Here is a 22,726-nt window from a genome sequence, read left to right on the forward strand (position 1 = left end):
ATTCATTAAATTCTGTATGGCCCCTTTCAAAATGAGATCTTCTATCAGGGCTGAGCTATCATGATACAGAAAGACAATAATAGGTGTATCATATTTATTTTGTCTTATGATAAACACATGGAGCCTCTCCATCACACGGTCTCAGTGACTAAAATAACACAACACCAAGAATGGTTACCCAGTCAGAGTACTTGGTGGTCACATCCAGAGAAGTTCACTGTATTTTGTATGTTATCTAAAATATGTGTGGAACATCTTGTAGCAAGAGGAGTTCCAGTTGTCTGATTTTGATTAAGGAGGAGAGTGAGCCAGTGACATGACTCCAATGCCATAAATCAATAGGAATACACTGGTTAATTCCTGGTGGACAACCCTGGCACTTAGCTTACACCCATTTCAATCATCACCAAAAGGTACACTGAGCAATAACATGTCTCAGTGAAAAAGTCCAGTTCATCATGTCACTCATAATTAATATTTCCTGCCTAAGATAACACTGTCAGTTTTCTACCACGCAGTCTCTATCAATTCAAACAATTTCCTTCCATATAAAATAATTTACATAACTAAAGATGACACATTTTGTTGACCATGTTTTGTAAGTAGATACAGGCAGGTGCTAATAGTTCTGCTGATGCAACATGTGTTCCACTTCCTGTTCCCGTGTTTCACATTTCCTTTCAATACTTACACCCAGAAGTGTTAATGACCATTGTTAATACTCAAATACAGCTTACTTTAGAAGTCTTGATTCAGAAAGCAGCAAGATTTAAGATAAAAGTGCACTCCTATCTAGCTAAAATATATGTAACACTTATTTGATATTTATGTATAAAACATCTACAAGTTGAGTAAGTAAAATATGTGAAAAGACTCAATGAAACATATCATGGGAGGTAAAACTTTATCACAATGAACATTTCAGGTACCGTATATTCCCTTTTCGTTTTATGACATTCCATATCAAAATGTTGATTATGCCAATGATATCTGTTTATTGTTTGCAGTAGTTACAAGCCTTCCCTGTGTTAAAACATTCAAATATACATCTTGTTTGTACACAAGCGTTTACATGTATATACAGACATATAGGAAAAGATACAAGGGGGTTCAAGCATTGAACGACTTCCATACACATTCCACTGTTAGCTGATGTCTGACTGGGTTAAGTGAACATTTTTCTCCTTTCTTTCAATAAATAACAGCATTTTCACTTTTCTGTCTCACATCACTGTATATGCAGAATTTCAATTCAAATACATTCAACACAATAAAACAATGAGAGCAGTATCTTAATCTTTTCATTAAAAGTCTGTGTGAAAACTTTACCCTCAAAGAACTCTGATGTGCGCAGCTCATTCACACTTTGACTATTGCTAGACTTGGAATCACCCATAACATGGGGGTTGTGGAACAGGTCAAGGCTGAACTAATTTTTTGTAAATAACAGCATGTTAATCTAACCTTTATCTACTTCTTGTTTGTTTTCTGTTCAAACATTAGCACTTGTATGACTGAATTTATCACATCAACATTGACAATTCAATATATAAAACGCAACTATCATATGAAATAGTGAATAAAACTACAACCAGACTACAATATTCTACAACACAATGACACACAACATCTTCTACTATCCCAATAAAATGATTAACAGCATCTAAAACAGCCAGACACAAAGATTTAAAACTGGGGTTGAACCTAAGCCTGAAAGTGAGAACTTAAGAGTTGTCTAGTGGACTGGTGGCAATTCATTCCCCAAGAGTTCTCTTGTAATGCTATCACGAACTGGTTCTACTGCTATTTCAGGAAAGGTCAACCCCTTAAAAGTGTCATATACTTGGAACATGGTTAAAAGAATTGATTTCATAAAACATCAATATGATTTATATATCAAGAAAATCAGATTGTAAAAAAGAGCACATTCAAATTGGGAGAAAACTATCAACTGATAACACAAAGATTCCAATTAATTATCATTTGGTAAAGGAATAATGATCAGAAATACTGCATTAGCTTTGCAGAGACACAACTGCTGCTGTGCATTGTCACGCTGATGCCTCAAACTTCATCTCATCACCAACTCAGGTTGTGCCTTCTACAAATAATTCAATCCTGCATGAAACAGCAAACTCAACAGATCAGTCCCAACAACATGAAAGCACACCAACCATCTCAAAAACTCCCTTGTAAAGTCAGTGAACAGCAGTTCTTGTACAACAATTCTTATCTGATGTGAAAGGCTAATATTGCCTTCAATGTACGATATCATTCTGCAGACAGTAGGCTCTCATTCTAGCATTCTCAAACCACCACAGCTTTACAACTAGCCTATAGACCCCAATCCTATTTAGGCTTATTTTATAACATATCAGTCTTTACATGTTTAGAGGTCCTGCAACACTGATTGTGAATGGTTGCAGAACTGATGCAATTATGAGGAATGGGGTCCATATGTCAACAGACTACACCAAGTCTGCAAGGTAATGATCTTCTCAGACTTCACATCATCCAACTTGCTATGCTGAACCTGATAGCACAGCCATGAGTGACCAGCATCAGTATGGTATTTTATTCATCAATAAAAATCCTTCTTTCTTTCACGACAGTGTTGGCAATAATCTCATTCTTGCCAAAAAATCTTATTTCAAAATGGCTGTACAAGTAACTAACACACTGGCTGTTCCTTGTTCCACTGGCAAATTTTCAATACACCTTCTGTACCTGTATGATTTCTGGACACTTTTTTCCTTTCTTGTTTCAAACAAATATCATTTTTACATGTATGTTGTTTCTCCTGCTCACTGATCAATTTCAGCAGTACACTGAGCAGACGTGATAACATCCCAACAGTCACACTACATGTCCAGTCAACATGTCCCCCGACTTCATCACACTGACATCAAGTTTTGACTGCTGCACTTCACAACTACACTGTAGCAGTCCTATACTTGGTACCCTCCCAACATGGACGGACCAGGTGTTTCCGCTGTGTCACATAGGGAACAGCAATCCTGTTTGTGTCCTTCGTATCATAAAGGGAACAGCAATCCTGTATGTCTCCAATGTATCACACAGAGAACAGCAATCCTGTGTGTGTCCTTAGTTCAAGCCATCAACTTCACTAGACACTGACCGGTACAGTCATCTGTTACATATGTTTGGTGTCCTCATATTCTGCTCACTGGATACTCTCTGATAAAATATGTAAGATTTGATGAAAGTATAGAGTTTGTGGAGTAGTTGCACTTGAAGACAGAAAGGATGGAATAAGGATGAAGTTCTGGATGATCTAGCAATATTACATCATCAATGACGGCAATACATCAGGAACTTGGATGATGAAAACTTCCCAACAATGACTAGAAGTCAGAATAATTTGATTGTTTCCTTGAGTTAGTGAACTGGGTGTTTGGTAACATTTTCAGTATCTGCACAGCAATGAAAGACTCAATGCCTAATTTATAACTGCCATGACAACAAAAGTGACTGATAATGTCATGTTTTGGTCACAAAGGAGAGAGGCATACTTTCTGTTACAGGCACAACAGGAGTGTTGGAGCTCTTCTACATATAACAGCAACACCATGAACAATGTCCCATCAAGTGAAGTGCAGACATCAATACATTCATCAGTGTCATATACCAGTACATGATTCCACGTGCTTCCTTACTTGCTGAGGCAAACATTCATCTCACAAACTCTGGAATGGGGAACCCATCGTTGGTAATTATTGTAAAGTTTCATACATAACTTGGGTTACTGTACAGAAGGGAACAAGTCTTTGAAAATTGGGAATTACATTTAGGATGAAATATAACATGTTCACGAGTACCAAGATGACATGTCCCATAATCTTACAACCTCAAAGACAACATGTAAGAGTTATGTCCCCTGCCAGGTCAGAGGTCAAATGTACTGCTCCCTCCTTTGCCTGCTGACATGGCAAGGCATGGCGACTCAGTTGTCACTAGGCGTCCACTACAACAGAACCGCTGCTGATATAAGTTTGCTTCTGAGACTTGTCCAAGAGTATCTGGCTGTAAGTTTTGGTATCATCAAGAAGCAGACAATGTCTCCCTGGCTGCTGAGGGTTTATACAAGGTGAGGGAGGCTATATGCTGGTTCTGCATTACCTGTAGAGAAATCAATACATTTTCACTCATTTAATTCATTGACTCAAGAAATACAAGGACTAAATAACCATGAAAACTGTAGTTAGTGAATGCTAACAAACAAAAATATAAACACATTACAGACAGTTAACTCTTCCTGATGCAATGATCTTCACCCACCCCTATATTACAGTCTTCTCATGTCATGTCATATAGTTACTATCTGGGCTGCACCCTCAATACCTCCAAGGCTAACCTACACTAACCCATTCCACTTTTCCTGCAATCTCAAATTACCTGACCTTCATGAACATTAACATTTTAGTGACCAATCAAACATTGTCAGTCTGAATGTATGATAAGACATTTTTTCTATTAAAAGGATTTTTGAGGGTTTTCTTTGGTGTCATTCATACTTACAATACTGAATTAGTACTGTAATCCAGAATCAAAACAGTGTCAGTAATCATTAATACGAATAGTGCTACATTGTTCATTGAAATGGGTAGAGTGTGTGTGAGAGAGAGTGAGAGAGAGAGAGAGGAGTTACCTCCCTTTTATGACATTTTGTCATACCTTGACACAGAACTGTACAGTGAGTGACAGAATGCTCACCTCAAATATCATATCTTGTACCCCATAACAGAATGTTGAGCCGAATGGATTGCTGGTGTTGGTGGAGGAGGAACGGTTGAGGATGACAGGACGCTCGTCTGCCTTCAGCAGGGAGGACTGTACATCATTCCACTGAAATACAACACATGCATGAAGTGCTGCACTTCGTGTCACATAACTATTCGTTAGTTGCGTAACCCTGCACACATCTGTTGACAAGCAATATAATGTCACTGTTCTAGTGGACCAGACAATCCAGTGATTATTATCATTAATAATGTCTGACTGTATGATGACATCAAAAAGTCAAACCACTAAAGCTGATCAGCTGACCTGCTGTAAATTAGAGATTAGAGAAGAGTCAGGTTATTGGGCTGCATTAGGAATATATATAAGGCGTTACATTAATTTCATAGTGAAAGTAATTATGAGATGCTGTAATCAGTAGCAGGAGACGACGTAGTACCCTGGAGTAGGCTGTGACAATGAAGTCACTGTCATCCATAAGGCTGTGCTGCTGCTGCTGCTTCTCCCTGCTCACCATGACAGGCAGCTTGAACTCACAGCGACAGTACCTGTGGGTAGACATTAAGGGAGTGATTGGACTGTTTCAAACAATACTGCCCAAGCTAGGCATAAGGTACACACGGTACCACTGTATTGCCTTGCTCTAAACACTGCTAGTTTTCCAGCTTGGATATGTCATTATTAGCAACTCCTAAAAGGAACAATTAAATGCTGTTTGAAGGTACAGATACAATACTATTTAATTGAGGAAATATGTTACTTTAGGTAAACAGTATTTTACAACTACAAATTATGGTTTTAAACATAAAAGTCATGAAGTTTCCTTCATGGGCGTTATTATAAAATGGCTTTCATTTGAACTAATCCATGATATACAGTGGAAGCTGTCTAAACCGGCACTCATTGGGACTGACGAAAAAATCCGATTTAGACAATGTGCTGGATTGTAGAGCTGATAATAAATGTACAAGCCATGGATGGGGCTGAGATTGTATGCTGGTGTTGACAACTTGCCAGATTGGACAGATGCAAGTTTTGACAGCTTCCGCTGTACACACAGATCCACAGACACTCAAACATACAGACTGGTTAACTAGGTATATGTGATGTTTCTGGGCACCATCTACAACTCACATGTTAAAGTTGTAGTGTCCAGGGAAGTTGGTGTGGAGAATGAACTTCTTCACTAGATAGGAATTGGCATCAAACAAGAGGTCCTAGAAGTAAAAGTTGGTATCATTAAATACTGAAACATTTTACTTGTCAGAACAATATTCAGCAATTGTTATTAAGTGATAGGCCAACATTACCTGCTGGACTAATATCCAAAGTCAAATAGCACCCTGACGGAAGCATGATGATTCAAAAGTGGAGCACAAGGTACACCCTGGTCATGAAGACAGCAAATTCATGACACAGCTAGGGTACACTTGCTATATTGGCATCTTCAATGTGCCCATGATGTCACTTGATTACATATCAGATCGGGTCAGGTATAAGAAATGTTTTAATGACTCCACAGTTACCCTCAGAAAGATGAATAAAATTCATGGTGAAGTAGTTGGAGATGAAGTCAGCATCACAGAGGCAGATGTGCTAATGCTGTACTCACAACACCCATGGTGAAGTAGTTGTAGAAGAAGTCAGCGCTGCGAGAGCGGACACGCTTATGAGCCTCTGGGGAGTGGATCTTCATCTTGTCCTCAGATTTGTAGAACACCTTGCTGGGACAACCTAAGGCACTGATAACATCCTGAAACATGTCACAACCTTTGATGAAACACTTAAAACACTTCTTTGAAACATCTCATCGCCTCCCATGAAACATGTAGTCTTCCTATATAAAACATACAATAGCTTTTCATGAAACATATATGAAACTTTTGAAAATCTTTTCCCCTCCACAGAATCATGCAATGGCCTTCTAAAAAATACACAAACTAACCCTCTGTAAAACATTCATTATCCTCATGTGGTAATGTAAGGTCACAACACTGCTTGTGATCTCACTGGAATGAAACTCCCTTTACATGGACAGTAACTTGAAAAATACACTAAGACACAAATTTTGGCCCATAAATGGTCTCATGAAATGACAAACAAGCATGCACATCACTCACCTGACATGAATCCCCAAAACGAACAATTCTCTCAATTGGCCTCTTTCTTGGATCTAACAACTTTCCTGTTCCATTACCTAGCAAGCAGAAAGTACACAAAACTTAAGGTGACCAAGAGTTATCTCCCTTAGGTTGCAAAACACATGTTCAAGTTACAGTGAGGTGAGAGAGCCTGTATTGATCAAACCAGGCTTTCAAAAACCCTGTAAAATTGAGCTGAGCATTTCAGATGCCTGTGGAGTTTTTAATGTGGTCAACTGTATGAAGATGATCGCCACAATGTCTGTGTATTAAAATGGTGAGCAATAGTTCGAAAATAATAGGCAGCAGGATGGGTAGAGTCCCTGAGACCCTTGATGTGTTCAATGACATTTAGATCTATGGACCCGGTTCATCTTTACATTTGAGGTCTGTCAAAGACCTCTTCACTGTATGTTTGATAATGAATGTTGACTATGCTAACATTACACAAAATAATCTTTCGTCAACTTAGCCAAATTGTCGAAGAAAATGTCAGTACTGTCTGCCCTACTGGTCAAGGACAGACTGTTGTTGCGATTATTTGTTTGCGTATCTCCACTTACCCTCAGTCACCAGTAAAAACTTTAGTCCCAGAGTTGTATTATGCTCTCGTAGAACTTCCAGGCAATCTAGGAAACAGTTGCCATGGAAACATGAAACAGGCAAGGGAGGTGCTCTGTAATGACATAAACCATGCGACATGTCATTGCTTATCTTCACCAGTGAAACTTGACTATAAACAGTACATGATATAAGCCAAACACCAAGGCAGCCATCAGGGCTGGTAACATTTTCAAGCTACCAGAATGAATTTAACCAGGCCAGACAATCCAACAAAAATGACTCAGATGTATTAGAACATGTTCTATCAAATTTTTCCTACACCACCAGTGTGGCTAGCTGTAAATTTACACTGTCAGTCAGATATTGAACCTGTCTCGGGCAGTTGGACGAGCCGAATTTCATACTCTGCTATTAACATGGTCATGAGACAGAAACAAGTACACTGAGCTCAGATAACGTTATCCGGTAAGGTTTCTGGCAATTTTCAAAGTGGCAAGATTTAATCCATGGCACACTGAGGAAAATATACTGAGGATGCAATGAAGCATGGAGCCTCATGGGAAAACTTACTTTGTTTCCTGAAGACTGTTTCCTGAGTATATACACATTCTAGACACCGTGGGAGATGCTCCATTTGGAAACTGTAGAGATCCAAGTCCATGAGCATATTTCGGCTGTGAAACAAAAATAATATTGTATTGATCTGTTCACAGTAGTTGGAAACCATGTACAAAATCTCAAATCATGAATGTAAGAGTTAAAAGAAAAAATCTGTCTCTGCTCAAACGTTTTAATCTCCAGCTATACCAAAACGAACTGAGTCGGCCAGAAACAGTGGTATGAGCAACATTTTGTGCCACTGGGGTATGTTGACAAACAAAAAGCATGCGGACATGTCAATGTAAATATTCCATTTTAGTTGTCTCTAATGACCAACTCATAGTCTACCAATGGGAGCCAGGGATTCAACTCAAACCTAAACAGACACTAAGAAGAAATTGTTTTTAAAAATAACCAGGAAACTGAGAACTTGAAATATTATCATGTAGTGATAATCCAAAGTGCTCAAGTAACATTACTTGCTTGGAAAAAATGACAATACTTTCATAACATAAAACTATTTCAGATTTTGTGATAATGTTAAATACTCCCATTAATATTACTGAAATAGTCTGACATTAATTCAGCCATAATTATCTCTTTAAAATTCTATTTTCAGGCAGTAGTGATGAAGATTTACAATTTAATACAGGCAATGATTGTAACCATCTTCAGCATTCCCTGGCATCCAATGCCTATCCACATAATCACAGATCTATAAGTGCTTTGTTGTAATGTGACTGGCATCAGCTGTGATGAAATACATGTACTCGCAACCATTATTATAGACAGGTTGTGCAATCTAGGGCAACAAAATGTGAAACAGATAAGCAAGACATGGATTCACATTTATGGGAATGCATCACATACCACACAATGCAGAATTTAAAAAAAAACAAACAAAACCTGTCAAAAGAAATAAAAGTGAGCTTAAAATATTCTAAAAACATTATTTGATCATTTTTCTCCAAACTGACCACATGCTTAGATCTGTATCGAACATTATTACCTCTCTTTTATTACTGTTGCTATTTACAGATCTCTGAAGAAAAAATTACTTTGACAGGCAGTCATTACATCTTTAAATGGCAGACAAGGAATACTTGGAGAAACTTGGAAGAGGGTTTTAGATGAATGCTGCAGGTTTCAAGGTGATAAAACCTGTACTCACTATCAAACATCCATTTACATGGCTCATGTATTTGTCAATCTGGGATTAGGATGAAAAAAGCTTTATTGTCACGGAAATCATTTGAAAACAAAAAGCAGATAATGAAATGAAAAAGTTATAATGAAAGGAAAAAGAAGAATGTGTACATGGGAGAGTGGAACAACAATTCCTTACACAATGATACAAGTTCAAGAAATTCATGGTTGTCTTTTTTCAGTCAATATTTTTTAAGGGAAGACATACTTAGACAAATTATGTCTTTAGCTAAAAAGCTTCTAAGCAACAAAATCTGAACACTCACCTCAAACTTGGAATCTATTGGGAAGTCAAATGAGAGCCCCCGAAAATTTAGAACAAACAACTGCTTTTCAGATATGTACACTGCAAGAAAAGTGAGTAAGAATGCTGATTTCTGATGTACACTTTTGTCAGGTCTTTTCTGAATCACATGTGATGCTGAGTATTATTGTTGAAATTCTTGCAAAGAAATGATACAGGGCAATGTACTTGTTCAACATTTGTCAATTGTGATCAGTTCCTCATGCAATAAAGTCCTCCAGAAACATTTTTTTGCTAGTCTGTATGTATAATGTAAATGGTAACAATGGTAACAAATTTCACTACAGGCACTCTTTGGCACATGAACTGGGTGCTAACCACCATTAACAATAGAGCACACAATACAACAACTTTCAGTCTTCATGCTGGTCCCTGTGAGTACTAGCTTATTCTCAGCACCAGTAAAATCCAGGGAGGGGCTACCTCATGGTCTATTGCTACAGGCCTAATGAGGGGTTGAATTCTTATCTATTTCCCAGTCCCACAATTTTTATACAAATTGAAACAGAAAAAAAGACCTGACATATTTTGTGCCTCTTTAATAACAGTACCAGTAGAGACCAGGGAGATATTGTCTCCACTAGTTCTCTGGGCTAGTTGTGAAAAGGATGCATCAATTGTTTATGTCCTACAAAATTTCCAGAGTAAATGGGCATAAATGATGTTCATTAAGTTTAAACCTTGGTCATTAACTGATTACATGGGGAAGTGTTAAGCAGAGAAATATTTTCCAGAACAGCATTGTCTGCTTCTAAATATTTTCTTTTAAATACACTCCTAGCATTATTAAGCAGCATGTCAAACAATGTTAAACATTTATAAGGAACCAAACCATGTTTATTAACAAGAGTTTAAAGGTTTAATTGCTTATTATCGTAATGATGACCCATGGTGCTGAACCATGTGCTCTCCTAATTCCCCCTTTCCACCCCTATAGTGATCTTTAAGCCCATCTCTTTAGCTACCCCTTTTATCACGGCAGCGTGACAAATGTGTATTGTCATCATATTGTCATGGGTCATAGCAAAGTCGAATTCGTACCTCCAGGGTGAGTTGCCCCGAATGACTGGTCAATTTGCTCAATGGTTGGACGCACTTGTGCTGTGTTGAAATGAACCCCACTGTGAAATAGCCAATTAATCATTTGTTAATGAAAAACAATATTTCGGATGCACATAAAAAGAGATGGTCTAAACAACAGGCTCGGTTCTCCCAGCTGTAAAATCAAAGCTACAAAAGAAGGGTGCAGAACAGGAAGGAGTTGATTGTAAAATCATTTTTTTAACCCTCAGTCTCATTTTGATGGAGATCGATTGTGAATGCAATTAAGGCAATAAAAATGCTTCCCGTCATAACGTTACCCTTCCACTCAAGAGGTTAGAGCGAGAACCGAGTTCCGTTGCTTCATTCAGACATAACATAATGTCATATTATGTCCCCATTGCCATAGGCTACTCTTTGAAATGACCCGGTCAGATTTGTCGGTTGAATCAGGCTCAACTGACGGCTTAATACAAGTCTTTTTCAAATTTGATAATAGCAAAACTGCTCCCTGAGAACAGGTTTTATATCAATAGGACATAACCATCAAACAGCAATTTGCCAACACAATAGCATCTTCATCAAAGCCAAAATGTGAAATATTTTCATTTAAAGCTAAATTATGCTCCCCATCAAACATTAAGATTTAATCTGTGAAATGTTTATCATAATCAATAACACTCCTCACAACACTTGGACTCTGATATTGAGTATGTTGATATTTACAACCTTCAGGGAATATGACAATATTAGTTTCACCAATGAATCATAACAATTTCTGTATTGTTATAATGACCAACAGCTGCTGGAGTTTTCCAGAGGACACTTACCAGTATTTTAACTTGACCTTGCTCATATTGTTTACTTCTATAATCTGAAAAGAAGCAGGAAAACAATCAAGCATTGAATAGAAACAATTAAATAATTTGAAATTAAACTACAAATGTATAACATCTAGAAACAATGACACTGTAATGTGCTGACCTTGCTAACAGTAAAACAAACTGAACTTATAATCTGACTTCATACATTACACTGATTGCATGAACTCTACCTCAATGCCACTGTTGGAATCATGATATCAACTATACTAAAGAAGCTTAAGAAAAGTCAAGTTCGTTCATGCAATGTGTAGACATGATAGATTAACAACAGTGATACAAAAAATAAATCCAGAGTTCTTAACATTTGTTTTGACATGAATTATGAGACAAACATTTACAAAAGCAAATTCATTATATGAATGGACATCTTCTTTTGAATAAAAAAAATGCGAGAGTTGAAATTAACTTCTATGTAGCAAGATCATAACTTGACATAATTGCATAGTGCAAGCATAGAGCTCAGGTCACAAATCAGTCCGCCATATAGCTGGAATATTGCCGAGTGCAATAAAACTCAAAAACTCACAAATCAGTTGAAGATAAGAAACGTTGGAAGCGGAAGGTCCTTTAATGGATGACCATGTTTAGGACCTTAACTCTTGAGAGTATCTAGTGTTTCTGTTGTGCTCCACCATGAAACACATGATACATGAGGTCTCACCTTATGCAAGGGATTTTGTTAAAAATTGTCTCTGTCCACCCAGCCGAAATTGGGTACCCGCTGAGACAAGTGATGTGACCCAAACTTTCTAGTGCCGCAGAGGCAGCTTAGTTTATCAAGGGTAATAACTGTTGGTGCTATGAACATGCCGTCAGTGTACACAGTGCAATGTAAATGGAATAGTTACTTTATTTTTATCTGACATTCAGTTCACATCAGGAAAGATTCATAGGCTATGAAAAATAAATACACTCTTTAATATGAAATCATAGACAGAAATTGTACTTTGTACTGCTATCAAGTCATCAGATATTTTATTGTTATAACTGCCCTTGGCTGACTACAGTGTTTCAAATATCAGTAAGAACTTGCTGACTCACTCACTCATGGCTGCCACATCTGTATGGCAACATTTTACCACATACTGTACTATTACTATTACTAACAGCCTTCCTATTACTATCAGAGAAATCAACTGTAAAGACTTTCAAAAAAAGCCCTAAAAACCCATCTATTCACATTATCCCTCTCATAGGGTTTTCTTACTCTCTCCTTTCAGTGCCGTTGAGCAAATACTTTTTTTTTTAAGCAGGCACTATATATATCCATTACTATATTATTATTATTATTATTATTATTACAGCAAGGAAGGCACTGATCAAACTTACTATGCTCACACAACTGGGCTTAATACCCACTAATTTGTAATAACCTTTGCAAAGAAGGAGACATAAAGAACACAAAATACTCAAGCAGCTCATTTCAATAATTTCATAAAACTTTATGCTTGTCATTAGCTCAGTATTAGAACGTGGATACTATAAACTGAAGTATGTAACTCTTATATTCTGATGTATTCTTGTGTTGTTCTAGTGTCTGCAGAACTGAGAATTTGGCTGACCATAGTGTAAGGAGACAATGTGTTTGTCACAGACAAGTCACCACTACCCACACGCAGTGGACAAGGTGTCCTTTCTTGACCCCAAATGTCCCTAAGGTCTTCTTCTGTTTCAAAGTATCAAGCCTGCTCTGTGATCACAGGCACAGTCCCCTATTTTCACACTAGCCAATCTCCCAGATTATATTAAGTTAGAGATGAACATTGCCTGGTCATCAGCTCTCTTGTCCTAACTGACATGGTCATTTCCTCAGATTGATCACAACAAACAAAAACAATTTGCTGGCCTTTTTGACCGTCCCTCCCATTTGTAAAGAAGCATGTCATTTTGCGCTCATGACTGACACCTTGGGCCAATAAAGACTCTTTGGGAAGAGATATTTTATATCGCTATCTCCCTAAAAGCAATCAGGGTTAATTGAGGACAATCGAATTGGGACCTTGATAGGGGACTTTGTTGATTAGTGGATTGACGGGTCCGGGTGCCGTGAGACAAAGTCAAACATCAGACTGGACGTCCAGCAATGCTGGTCAGCTGCCAGGACATCTGTCTGCTTGTCCAGTGCAGTGGACTCAAACTGACCCTTGCTTCCTTATTGTTGAGGTGGTTCTTTGAGTCTGGATCAATGCAAAAAACATAATGTCCACTCAGGCAACATGGCACGTGCCCAGTTGACCCCATACAGTTTATTGTTGATTAAATCTGTGGGCAGTTGTACATACCCAGCAGATTAATCCACAGGTTTTGCTCGTGGCCATTTGTTCAATGAATAGTATTGTTCTCTGGAGGAAGGTTTGTTCTAGGTGCGACTTATTGCCCTGAGTTGTGTCCGGAGCAGTGACCCCTTGTAGGACATTGTGTCCACAGTGGCCTTGCTAAATGTTACAACCCAGCTGTTGCTCACATCTCAATTCATCTGTTAAACAGTCCTGTAGACTGTCCTGTGCACTTACATGCATCAATTAACATTAAAGTATTCACATCCCTTATCTACCTGCTGTTAAGTGTATCAATTAACATTAGAGTGATCAAACTCCTTGTATACCTGTGACCAAATGGTGTGTAGGACCACTTGATTATTACTAATATTTATTAATCACTAGCAACTAGCCCAGCAAGAGTATGTATCATTGACAATACAAAACAGATGACAGTTCTGTCTTTCTGGGCTGCTACAAAAGAATTATTCACTTTAAGTATAACAAACACTAATACGGAGAATAACTCAAAAGAAATTTCATTCACTGTCAGTAAGGGAAACTTTTTCCCCTTTCACTCCATTCAGCATGACAACCTTCATGCATTGATCGCTGGACTCCGACCTGGTACCAGTTAGGAATTACCTTGAAAAAATCAAGAGATTATTAACCCTGCATATGATTCCATACTTCACTGTATACAGTACGTATGCAGGCTGCCAGATTTCACTACTTGAAATTTGAAACCTCATAAAACCAAACATAATTTTCTTATCAAAGACTAAAATGTGTTTTAAATATCCTCTGCCACAGCTGCTACTAGTTCTTGCAGTACAATGAACCCCTGCTGACTCCAAATCTGATAGAACTAGCAATTACAAAGTCAAACTTACAAAACCATCAACAATGACCTCTACTATTACAACAGTTATTTAACATTTGATAATGCTCCAGGAGTTAATTAACTCGGAGAAATAAAACCCTTTCCTACAACAAAACTACATTTTGCCACATTAATTTTAAAAGCAAACTATTCTATGATTGATCATGATAATTATCACCAACACTACTATCATCACATCAATGTTCTGCGAGACAAAGACTTGATCCCAATTTCTCTGTTTGTTATTAGCCCATCATATGGAAAAATATAATGTACCCAGATCATGCCAACCTTAACATTGTTGTCTGAACAGTTTCCTGAAAAATTAATTTGTTTTCTGTCATGAATTGAGACAAGCAAATTTAAACTGAGAACAGACTGGATGATTAAGACTTTGGCAAGAATCTGAGGATGATGTCAGCTCACTTCATTGGCATTACACAGCTGAGATGTAATTGTTGGATTATCAATTGTGTTATTATTTCAACAACTTACAACAATTATGTTCCATGTCAAGACCAATAGTGTTCATATTAGGGATTTGAGGTCCTGGTTTTGTTACAAAATAATTCTGAATGTCGGGCTAAAGACTCTGTGATGACTGCTGATGGTATCATTAAACATACAAGTCATTTACATAATGACAGGGGTTTCTGAGGTGGACGTGCGAGTGGCATGATACAATATGAGGTCGCAGACTATGACTAGAAAATCCTGTAATGACGTTTGATTCAATTGTGTCTCATTGCACAAGAAGAATAAGCTAGGCTGGACAATACCCTCGCTTGTCACTGTCACGGGGCAGGGCACGTGGGTGGGGTCGACACACAGCAAGGGTGGAAGAGAGGAGGGTCAGTCAGTCAGCTTATCCGGACACCGAAAAACCATCTCCTGTGTTTATTAATCATGTCAAAGGACAAGAAGCCCCCACTTAAGCTTTATGCTGGCTGTCAAAGGACAACTATTGAGTGTCAGGTTTCTCCTTAAAACACCAAAGAACCCTGAGCTGGTGTTTTCATCCTCGTTTTTTCAGCTGCAAAATATGAAATAAAAGAGGGAGCTGAAGGTACTTAAATGATAGAGAAATTTCATGAAAAGGTTCATCAATTAAGTGCTGGTCTTGTCAACGTCAGTAATCCTTAACCAATGGCCAGTGGGTGTGATGAGGGTGCTTCATATTCGGGCACACGGCTGGAAGAAGCTACTTTTTGTGAGAGCATCTATACCTGTTATTACATGGCCAGTGCTTCCCCTAGCATAAAGTCCACAACAGCAGCCCCTACCTCAATCCTCCCTGCTGGATTACAGGGTAGGTAAATAGCTTCACTGGACAGACTACCACCTCCCTCCCTCTTATTACTGAATTAGACGTTGACAGAATACAGCCCCATCCAGCCAGTCTACCCATGTACAATACAGGTTGGGCTTGGGGATAAGCACCACAGACAACAGATATAAACATGTATGGGAAGTATTATAATGGGACATGTCAGGCACCCAGAACACAGTTCGTCAGGAAATAAAGACTAGGCCTTTGTCATGGGGGCAAATGAGCAGAAAATACATACATTCAAGACTGGCTGAAGGGATAATCATGGCTTACACACAAAGATAAACAGCATGTACATATATTTTACTGAGGCAGATAATTAGGATGTCAGGTGGTATATGGAACATGGCAATAATCACCAGACATGTCAATGAAATAAATATAGGATCTTCTTAAGCAATCAAACCAGACCTGTTTGGACATCCAAACTGTCCTCTGATGAATATACTGAACAATCCATTTATTCCAAAGCACAATTTGCATAATGAATAACAACAATATTATTCAATTTATCTTATGATACTACTGGTCTAAATAGAGTCCAATACATTGCTGACAAAATTCTTTACATGTTGCGTGACCACTTTCAAAAGAGAGATAGATCTTTTAAGAAAATATTTTTAATATCCATTACGATACAAAAAGGGTAAAATATAATGTCTGGTAATTTCATAAACATCTCTTCTGGCAAAACAGTTAAATATCTTACAGAATATACAAACAACATGTGCTGAATTTACATATTTCCTATTAAAATTTCTGATAAGTCTGAGGTATGTTATCTGTAAAATATATAAAAAATATATGCATCCTGTTATATTTTTTATAAAAAGAGATATCCCCACCCCACAAATACAAGCTCATATAATGTTTCCTGGATCATCGATGAGATTATACCACTACTTCTGTTAACTACTGTGTAGTGAAAAACAAACATTTCTAGTTGAACTTGGTCAAGTAGGAGACAAAGTTAAGAGACCCTCAGGGTCAGGGCAACGTGTGCTCAGCACTTGTAAGGGAGGGGACAGCAAAAGATCAGGGACGGGCATAATGGATGGGTGAGGGAGGGAGGGGATCTGAGGGTGTCCACCCTGGTCCTACCCTCACCTTACCCTGACCTGACACACGTCCAGTGTCCAGGTGCACATGAAAGGGACATGAACTCAGACAAAAACTACCATTGACATTTTTATTCATATGTTTAAGACCCACTGAAAAGACTGGGATGATAATTAGGCTAGTCTAGATGTTAATGAATATAATTGATGACCATCACTGCCTACACTGAGACTTAATAGGGATCATTAGACATATTACCAGCAATAACCTCTCTCCATTACACTTCAATGGTATTTATTATTTGATTCTCAAGTCAAAAAGCACAAGCAGTACATAGTGTCTCAGCTTTGTGTGCTTGAGATTCAAAGTGTCCCAGATGTATCTGATTCAAGTTTCACATAGGGGGTACATTCAGTCAGTGCTGACAGACAGCATGAACAATGTAGTCAAATCAAACGGACATTAATTCTGATTAATCCCACCTCCAGGTGCACATTCCTCTGTATCTTTTATTGAAAACCCTCATGCAGTTCTAGGTATTAATACATTGTAATATGGGCTGACAATTTCAACCAAACAGCATGAACAGATTTCATCCACATTTTTCAAGGAGTTTTCTGTAGTGAAGATAAAGCATCCATTGTGAAGGGGTGTTTTTTCTGAATGGAAAATTTAAGACTTCCAAAATTATTGTGTCTGTGGCGACAATATGGAGGTGACATTAAGAAATAACACATTGTTATTGAAGTGTTCTTAATGAAAAAAAAATCAAACATAGGACCTCCTACACATGTGTATGCATGGACAGAATTGTTAATTTCATTTCAAGGCACTTTCTGTGTTTTATGGCAATGAATATTTTCATAAATTTATCATCAGAAAAAACTAATATTACAGTAGGACATTCATATTTATACTGATGAGAAAACCATTACATTTTAAACTATCTGGGCTGGCAGTTGTGTGCCCATCTATTTGTTACCGTCAGTAAAGCAATGATTGATTACCTGCATGACTGTATTCTACTTAATACTAGCTGTATGGACTCTTGCTTGAATGTTAATCCATTTGGTCCAGGAATGAGGCAGTTATTAGTTATGCAATGACTAACATGCTCTCCTGGTGTCAAGCGGTATTCTTTACATGCGTTATATTGATCAACTGAAGAAACTATACTACAAGAATACTTGAACAATGAAGATAGTAGTATGGATTGATAACTTCTTTGTTGTCGATATGAGCTAATATGGTTCATACTAATAACAAAGAAGGTGTATACCCATTGAACTCTCCTCGTTCAAAACACCAACTTTGAAATGAGACTAAAAGAAGTTATGAGAATACTTGACAAGGTAGAAATTGTTAGGGTATGACTTGTTTCTTAACATGATTATAATTAATATAAATCAAATACATTAATAGTAATAAAAAAATCACCCATGAGTTCTGATTTAGAACATGAAATCGTACATACACTTTAACCTCTTTACTGTGGATGGTCCTACACTGAATAACAGCAACTGATATTTCTATTACTTACATATCCCAAATATATTCCATATATATTTCTGTCAACAACACACCCAACATTCTGACTGATTTAGAAAAATGAACTTTTGTCCATTTTTCAACACTTTGCATTTCAGCAAATAAGAAAATGTCTGGCTAATCTAACGGTGGTTATATTAAAGGATTTTCTGGATGATGGGGTCCAGATTACTATGGTCTTAATTCACACAACAATCATCAGCATCTATTAGATAAGGCACTTAATAACCCACAGTGTCAAGCACAAGATTAAACCATAGATTAAGTCTGAAATTAATCAATCAATAATGTAACACTGCTAAACCAATTTTCTAGTATTCATTCAAACTGATTTTGTTCATTTATCTAGGTATGGCACTTGAAGTTCATAAAAGATACAGAAATAATCTAACATCAAAGGATTTCACACATTAATGCAGAAAAAATTACATCAAAACCGGTTTTTTTTTATTATATCCCACCTGCTACAAACAAGTTGCTTGCACAATGTTAAAAGAGAGTCTGATATTAAGTTGGGAGATAACAGCTTTCAGCAAACAAGGAAGATAAAACTTCCTGTTGCCATCAATCAAATGTCATCTCATGTCTGAGGAACAATATAGACAATCAGGAAAGTGATTGCAGTCATTACAGACAACACTCTACAAAATCCAATAAAGAACATTTCCATATTTTGTTCATCTATTTCATTAATTGAGACAGCCATCAATATTGCTATTATTGAACAGTCTCCTACTAGAAGCTGGTGGCAATATAACAATGTTTGTTCTGGCCAGTTCTCCAGCCAGGCCAGATGCATAATGCTCCAATAACCTTTGTAGGTATTTATTGACAAACAGTCATATTATTTTTTCAATTCATCAGAAGAGCTGAAGCAATTCTTTATCTCTATATCAGTCAACAAAAAGCGACAAGAGCTTTAACAGACAGCAATGATGCCAGCTTGCCTACACAGTATGTAAACTCTGGACAGAAAATGAAGGAGCCATATTTGTGCGTCCACAACGAAGGTCCACAAAAAAATAGTCAGTAATTCTGATTAATGGCTATCCATGACTGCTGGACGACATTGATAAAGAAGGCTATTCACAAGTCTTAACAAAAGAACAAAAGACTCAAGTTTTAATCGTTGTTAAGTTTTGCCAGTTCATCGAGCAGCGTGTGCCGTTTTTCTCCCCTTGAAAGGTTGACATGTCTTTTGTCCCGATGAGTGTGACAGTGACCAGTGGATGGAAGAAGTGCCTCTTCATGCTGCCCCAGTGACTGTCCAGGGCTGATAACATTCTCTCTGACCCTATTAAGAGGGGTAGCATGTTTCTCAAGAGGCAATCGTCAAGAGAGCAGGTCCGAATGCTCTCATTTCATGCCCCCCTGATTCTACCATTTTCAACCCCTGTCAAGCTCAATGAAGCTCATCAAATAAAAGCCAAATTGAAACAAATTAATGAGCCTAACTGGCAGATGCTGATAGGAGTTTTTTCTCCCCGGATCAGCAATTGCAAGTAATCAAGTGTGGACAAAAGGTGGTACATGGTGCCTGGAGGCTGTATTTATTGATATTATCACTTGTCTGTGTGGTGACAATGGTGGACACGTCCTGCCTCCTCCAACACTGGCCCTACATAAACATACATGCACGTGGCATGACACAGTCCTCACCTTCAGACGCTGGGACACAGGGTCAAAGATGAGTTTGATGCCGTCGTGGGACAAGTTTAACACTAGATCCATCTGAAGAGGGTTCTGTTGAGAGAAACATTGGAATTAGTCATGAAGCTTGATGGATGGCAAAACTTTAACTGATGACAGAAACACACACAAGGAAAAAGAATAATAAGAACTGATGGATGAAATAAAATGCACCTTTCTTACACAATCTGTTACTGTTAGTTTTTCCTTTTTTGAAATCATTTTACAAACAGACCCTAGTTTATGAACAATACTTAGAAGGAACACAATTGAAATTTGTTAAGAAAATCTACTCTACTCGAAGAAAGGACAGTGTTTTCATTACTAGGAAAGGTCTGCTTCTCAAGTAATATCTGAACATATGTCTCAACTAGACAATGATAGTGAGGATTGTGAGCACTCATCAGAAGTGTTTAAACTGTCAAGCAGACTGGGATCCGTGGACGCTGACTGATGACTGATTATACTGACATAACTTTCAGTAGAAGTATGATGGCACATAATCATACGATAACATTGTAGGGGTGGGTCTGTTACAAACATGACATTATGATGGTCAAGAAAAAATATATCTGACACAAAAATAATGCCATGAGTAGATAGGCCAGTCACCACCAGCTGTCATACACTGTGACAAGCAAGCACTGATGTCTACTGTTTACATCTACAATACAATGTGATGACAGATATACCTAGCATATCACCTGTATTGACCTATCAACATCTGATGGTCCAACTATTGAAAAAACACATTTATATTTTTCATCTCCAAAAAGAAAAAAATTATAGAAACAATATGAAAATATTTTTGTGAAATCAGAAACATCAACCTATTTTGTATATATGAAACTAAACCACAGTAAAATGAAATGGGGAAAATGGATAGTTCCTATCCAGTTATCTATCATGATTGACACTTAGTGTGTAACTGCAAGCGATGTAGATATTAATAATAATACAGTCTTATCCAAGTGGTTTGTCAGGAAGTCTGAAGTGATGCATGTTATTACCCATGCTCACAATGAGTGAGTGAGTTTTATACACTATTACTCACCCGTTGAAGATACTGCAGCGTAATATTTTCACTTCAGTATTACACTAGTGTAATACCGCTTGACGTATGACGTCAAAATGGTTCAAAGTTGTGACGTCACAATGCTAATGCTGATGTCGCGATTTTACTAGACCTTGCTTGACTTGAAAGCTGTGAGTCCTCACACTGTAGGAAATTTTGCCGCAGTTTCTGCCAATTTATGTTGGCGAGTAATAAACAGAATACTAAACTCGCTTCCGTGAAATACCATTTTTGATACCAAATCATTAACTCGTTTAATAAAAATGGTACTACATGGAAGGCCGTTTAGTATCCTCTATATATCACAGCAATATCATGTCCGGTGACACCAAAAATTGGCTCATACATTATACCCATGTGGGGAATCAAACCTGGGTCTTCAGCATGATGAGTAAACACTTTAACCATTAGGCTACCCTACCTCTCCATGTGCACACAGCCTAGAGTGGGGGAAGAAACTCAACTCACCACAAACATGAGTGTTTCAAGTGATTTTTCCCCAAATTAAGTAGGCTGAATTATTATATTCTATTATTTTCATCATTCCATTGCAATGGATACACATGGTACTGAGGACTATAACTGTTAGTTTGTTATATACCAAATTTGAGTGTCATGTCAAATCACTGGTTATTACTAGGACAAATTATCAGTCACCATGAGGGTTCCATATTGTGCATGAATCAATATTGCATTCGTGAATAATTATTCGTATTTGTTACCCTATATTCATGGCACACATTAGATTCGCCACATAGTGAATGTAACCCTTTAGCCATCATTATTAAATTGGCCTGAAAATTACAATGAGGCATAAGTATAAAGACTCCCGTTACTTCATCGACTTCTTCTGAAATAATATATGATGCACATATATGTCTGTGTGCAGACAGGCACCTCCATTGCAACATATTATAAATGCCGCGGACTGAAAACCCATGTGAACCATTGTGCTAAACATAGCATAAATGGCTTGACTATGCAATCTGTGAATGTGCCATCGAGACAGACGACACTCATGCGGTGATTCAAGTGATTTCACAGAAAATCAATATCATGTCCCATATCTCTTTCTATTCCTGTTCCTGTAGAAAAATGTGCTAGCTAGGTGAATGATCGCTCCTACAAGCAAAGAAGCTTCTTGACTAATCACAAAATTGCACCTATCAAGATACAACAAATCACGCAAATTGATGTGGTTAGTGGAATGAACACAATAATAGTAACCACCAACGTTATCTGTTTGCATGACATTAACTTGTTGCATTGTGCTACGTCATGGGGCTTACTTGCCAACGCTGACGACACAAGTGAGAGGAAATCTCTCCTGACTGACGTCATAGCTATATCTTTGCCTGGTTCTCAGTTATAATCAGAACATGG

At 37.7% G+C, this 22,726-nt stretch overlaps 1 protein-coding gene across 2 annotated transcripts in view; it reads right to left on the reverse strand.

Moving 5' to 3' along the window:
* Positions 1 to 1,185: 1,185 nt before the first annotated feature.
* Positions 1,186 to 22,726, reverse strand: part of LOC137258497 (phagosome assembly factor 1-like) — a 44,929-nt gene continuing 23,388 nt past the window's right edge. Inside the window, exons 3-15 of one of the 2 annotated variants that reach the window (XM_067796190.1) lie at positions 20,239 to 20,322; positions 11,448 to 11,491; positions 10,618 to 10,697; positions 9,539 to 9,618; positions 9,238 to 9,276; positions 8,037 to 8,140; positions 7,466 to 7,578; positions 6,882 to 6,958; positions 6,374 to 6,514; positions 5,896 to 5,978; positions 5,201 to 5,309; positions 4,735 to 4,866; positions 1,186 to 4,140 (exon numbers count right to left, since the gene is read on the reverse strand). In XM_067796190.1, the coding sequence (XP_067652291.1) occupies positions 4,063 to 4,140; positions 4,735 to 4,866; positions 5,201 to 5,309; positions 5,896 to 5,978; positions 6,374 to 6,514; positions 6,882 to 6,958; positions 7,466 to 7,578; positions 8,037 to 8,140; positions 9,238 to 9,276; positions 9,539 to 9,618; positions 10,618 to 10,697; positions 11,448 to 11,491; positions 20,239 to 20,322 (1,164 nt within the window). In that variant the 3' untranslated portion in view covers positions 1,186 to 4,062. The remainder of the gene's footprint in view (positions 4,141 to 4,734; positions 4,867 to 5,200; positions 5,310 to 5,895; positions 5,979 to 6,373; positions 6,515 to 6,881; positions 6,959 to 7,465; positions 7,579 to 8,036; positions 8,141 to 9,237; positions 9,277 to 9,538; positions 9,619 to 10,617; positions 10,698 to 11,447; positions 11,492 to 20,238; positions 20,323 to 22,726) is intronic. The other variant, XM_067796191.1, reaches the window with a different exon arrangement.

The sequence above is a fragment of the Haliotis asinina genome, chromosome 12, assembly GCF_037392515.1.
Source record: "Haliotis asinina isolate JCU_RB_2024 chromosome 12, JCU_Hal_asi_v2, whole genome shotgun sequence".
In the NCBI taxonomy this organism is placed as follows: domain Eukaryota; kingdom Metazoa; phylum Mollusca; class Gastropoda; order Lepetellida; family Haliotidae; genus Haliotis; species Haliotis asinina.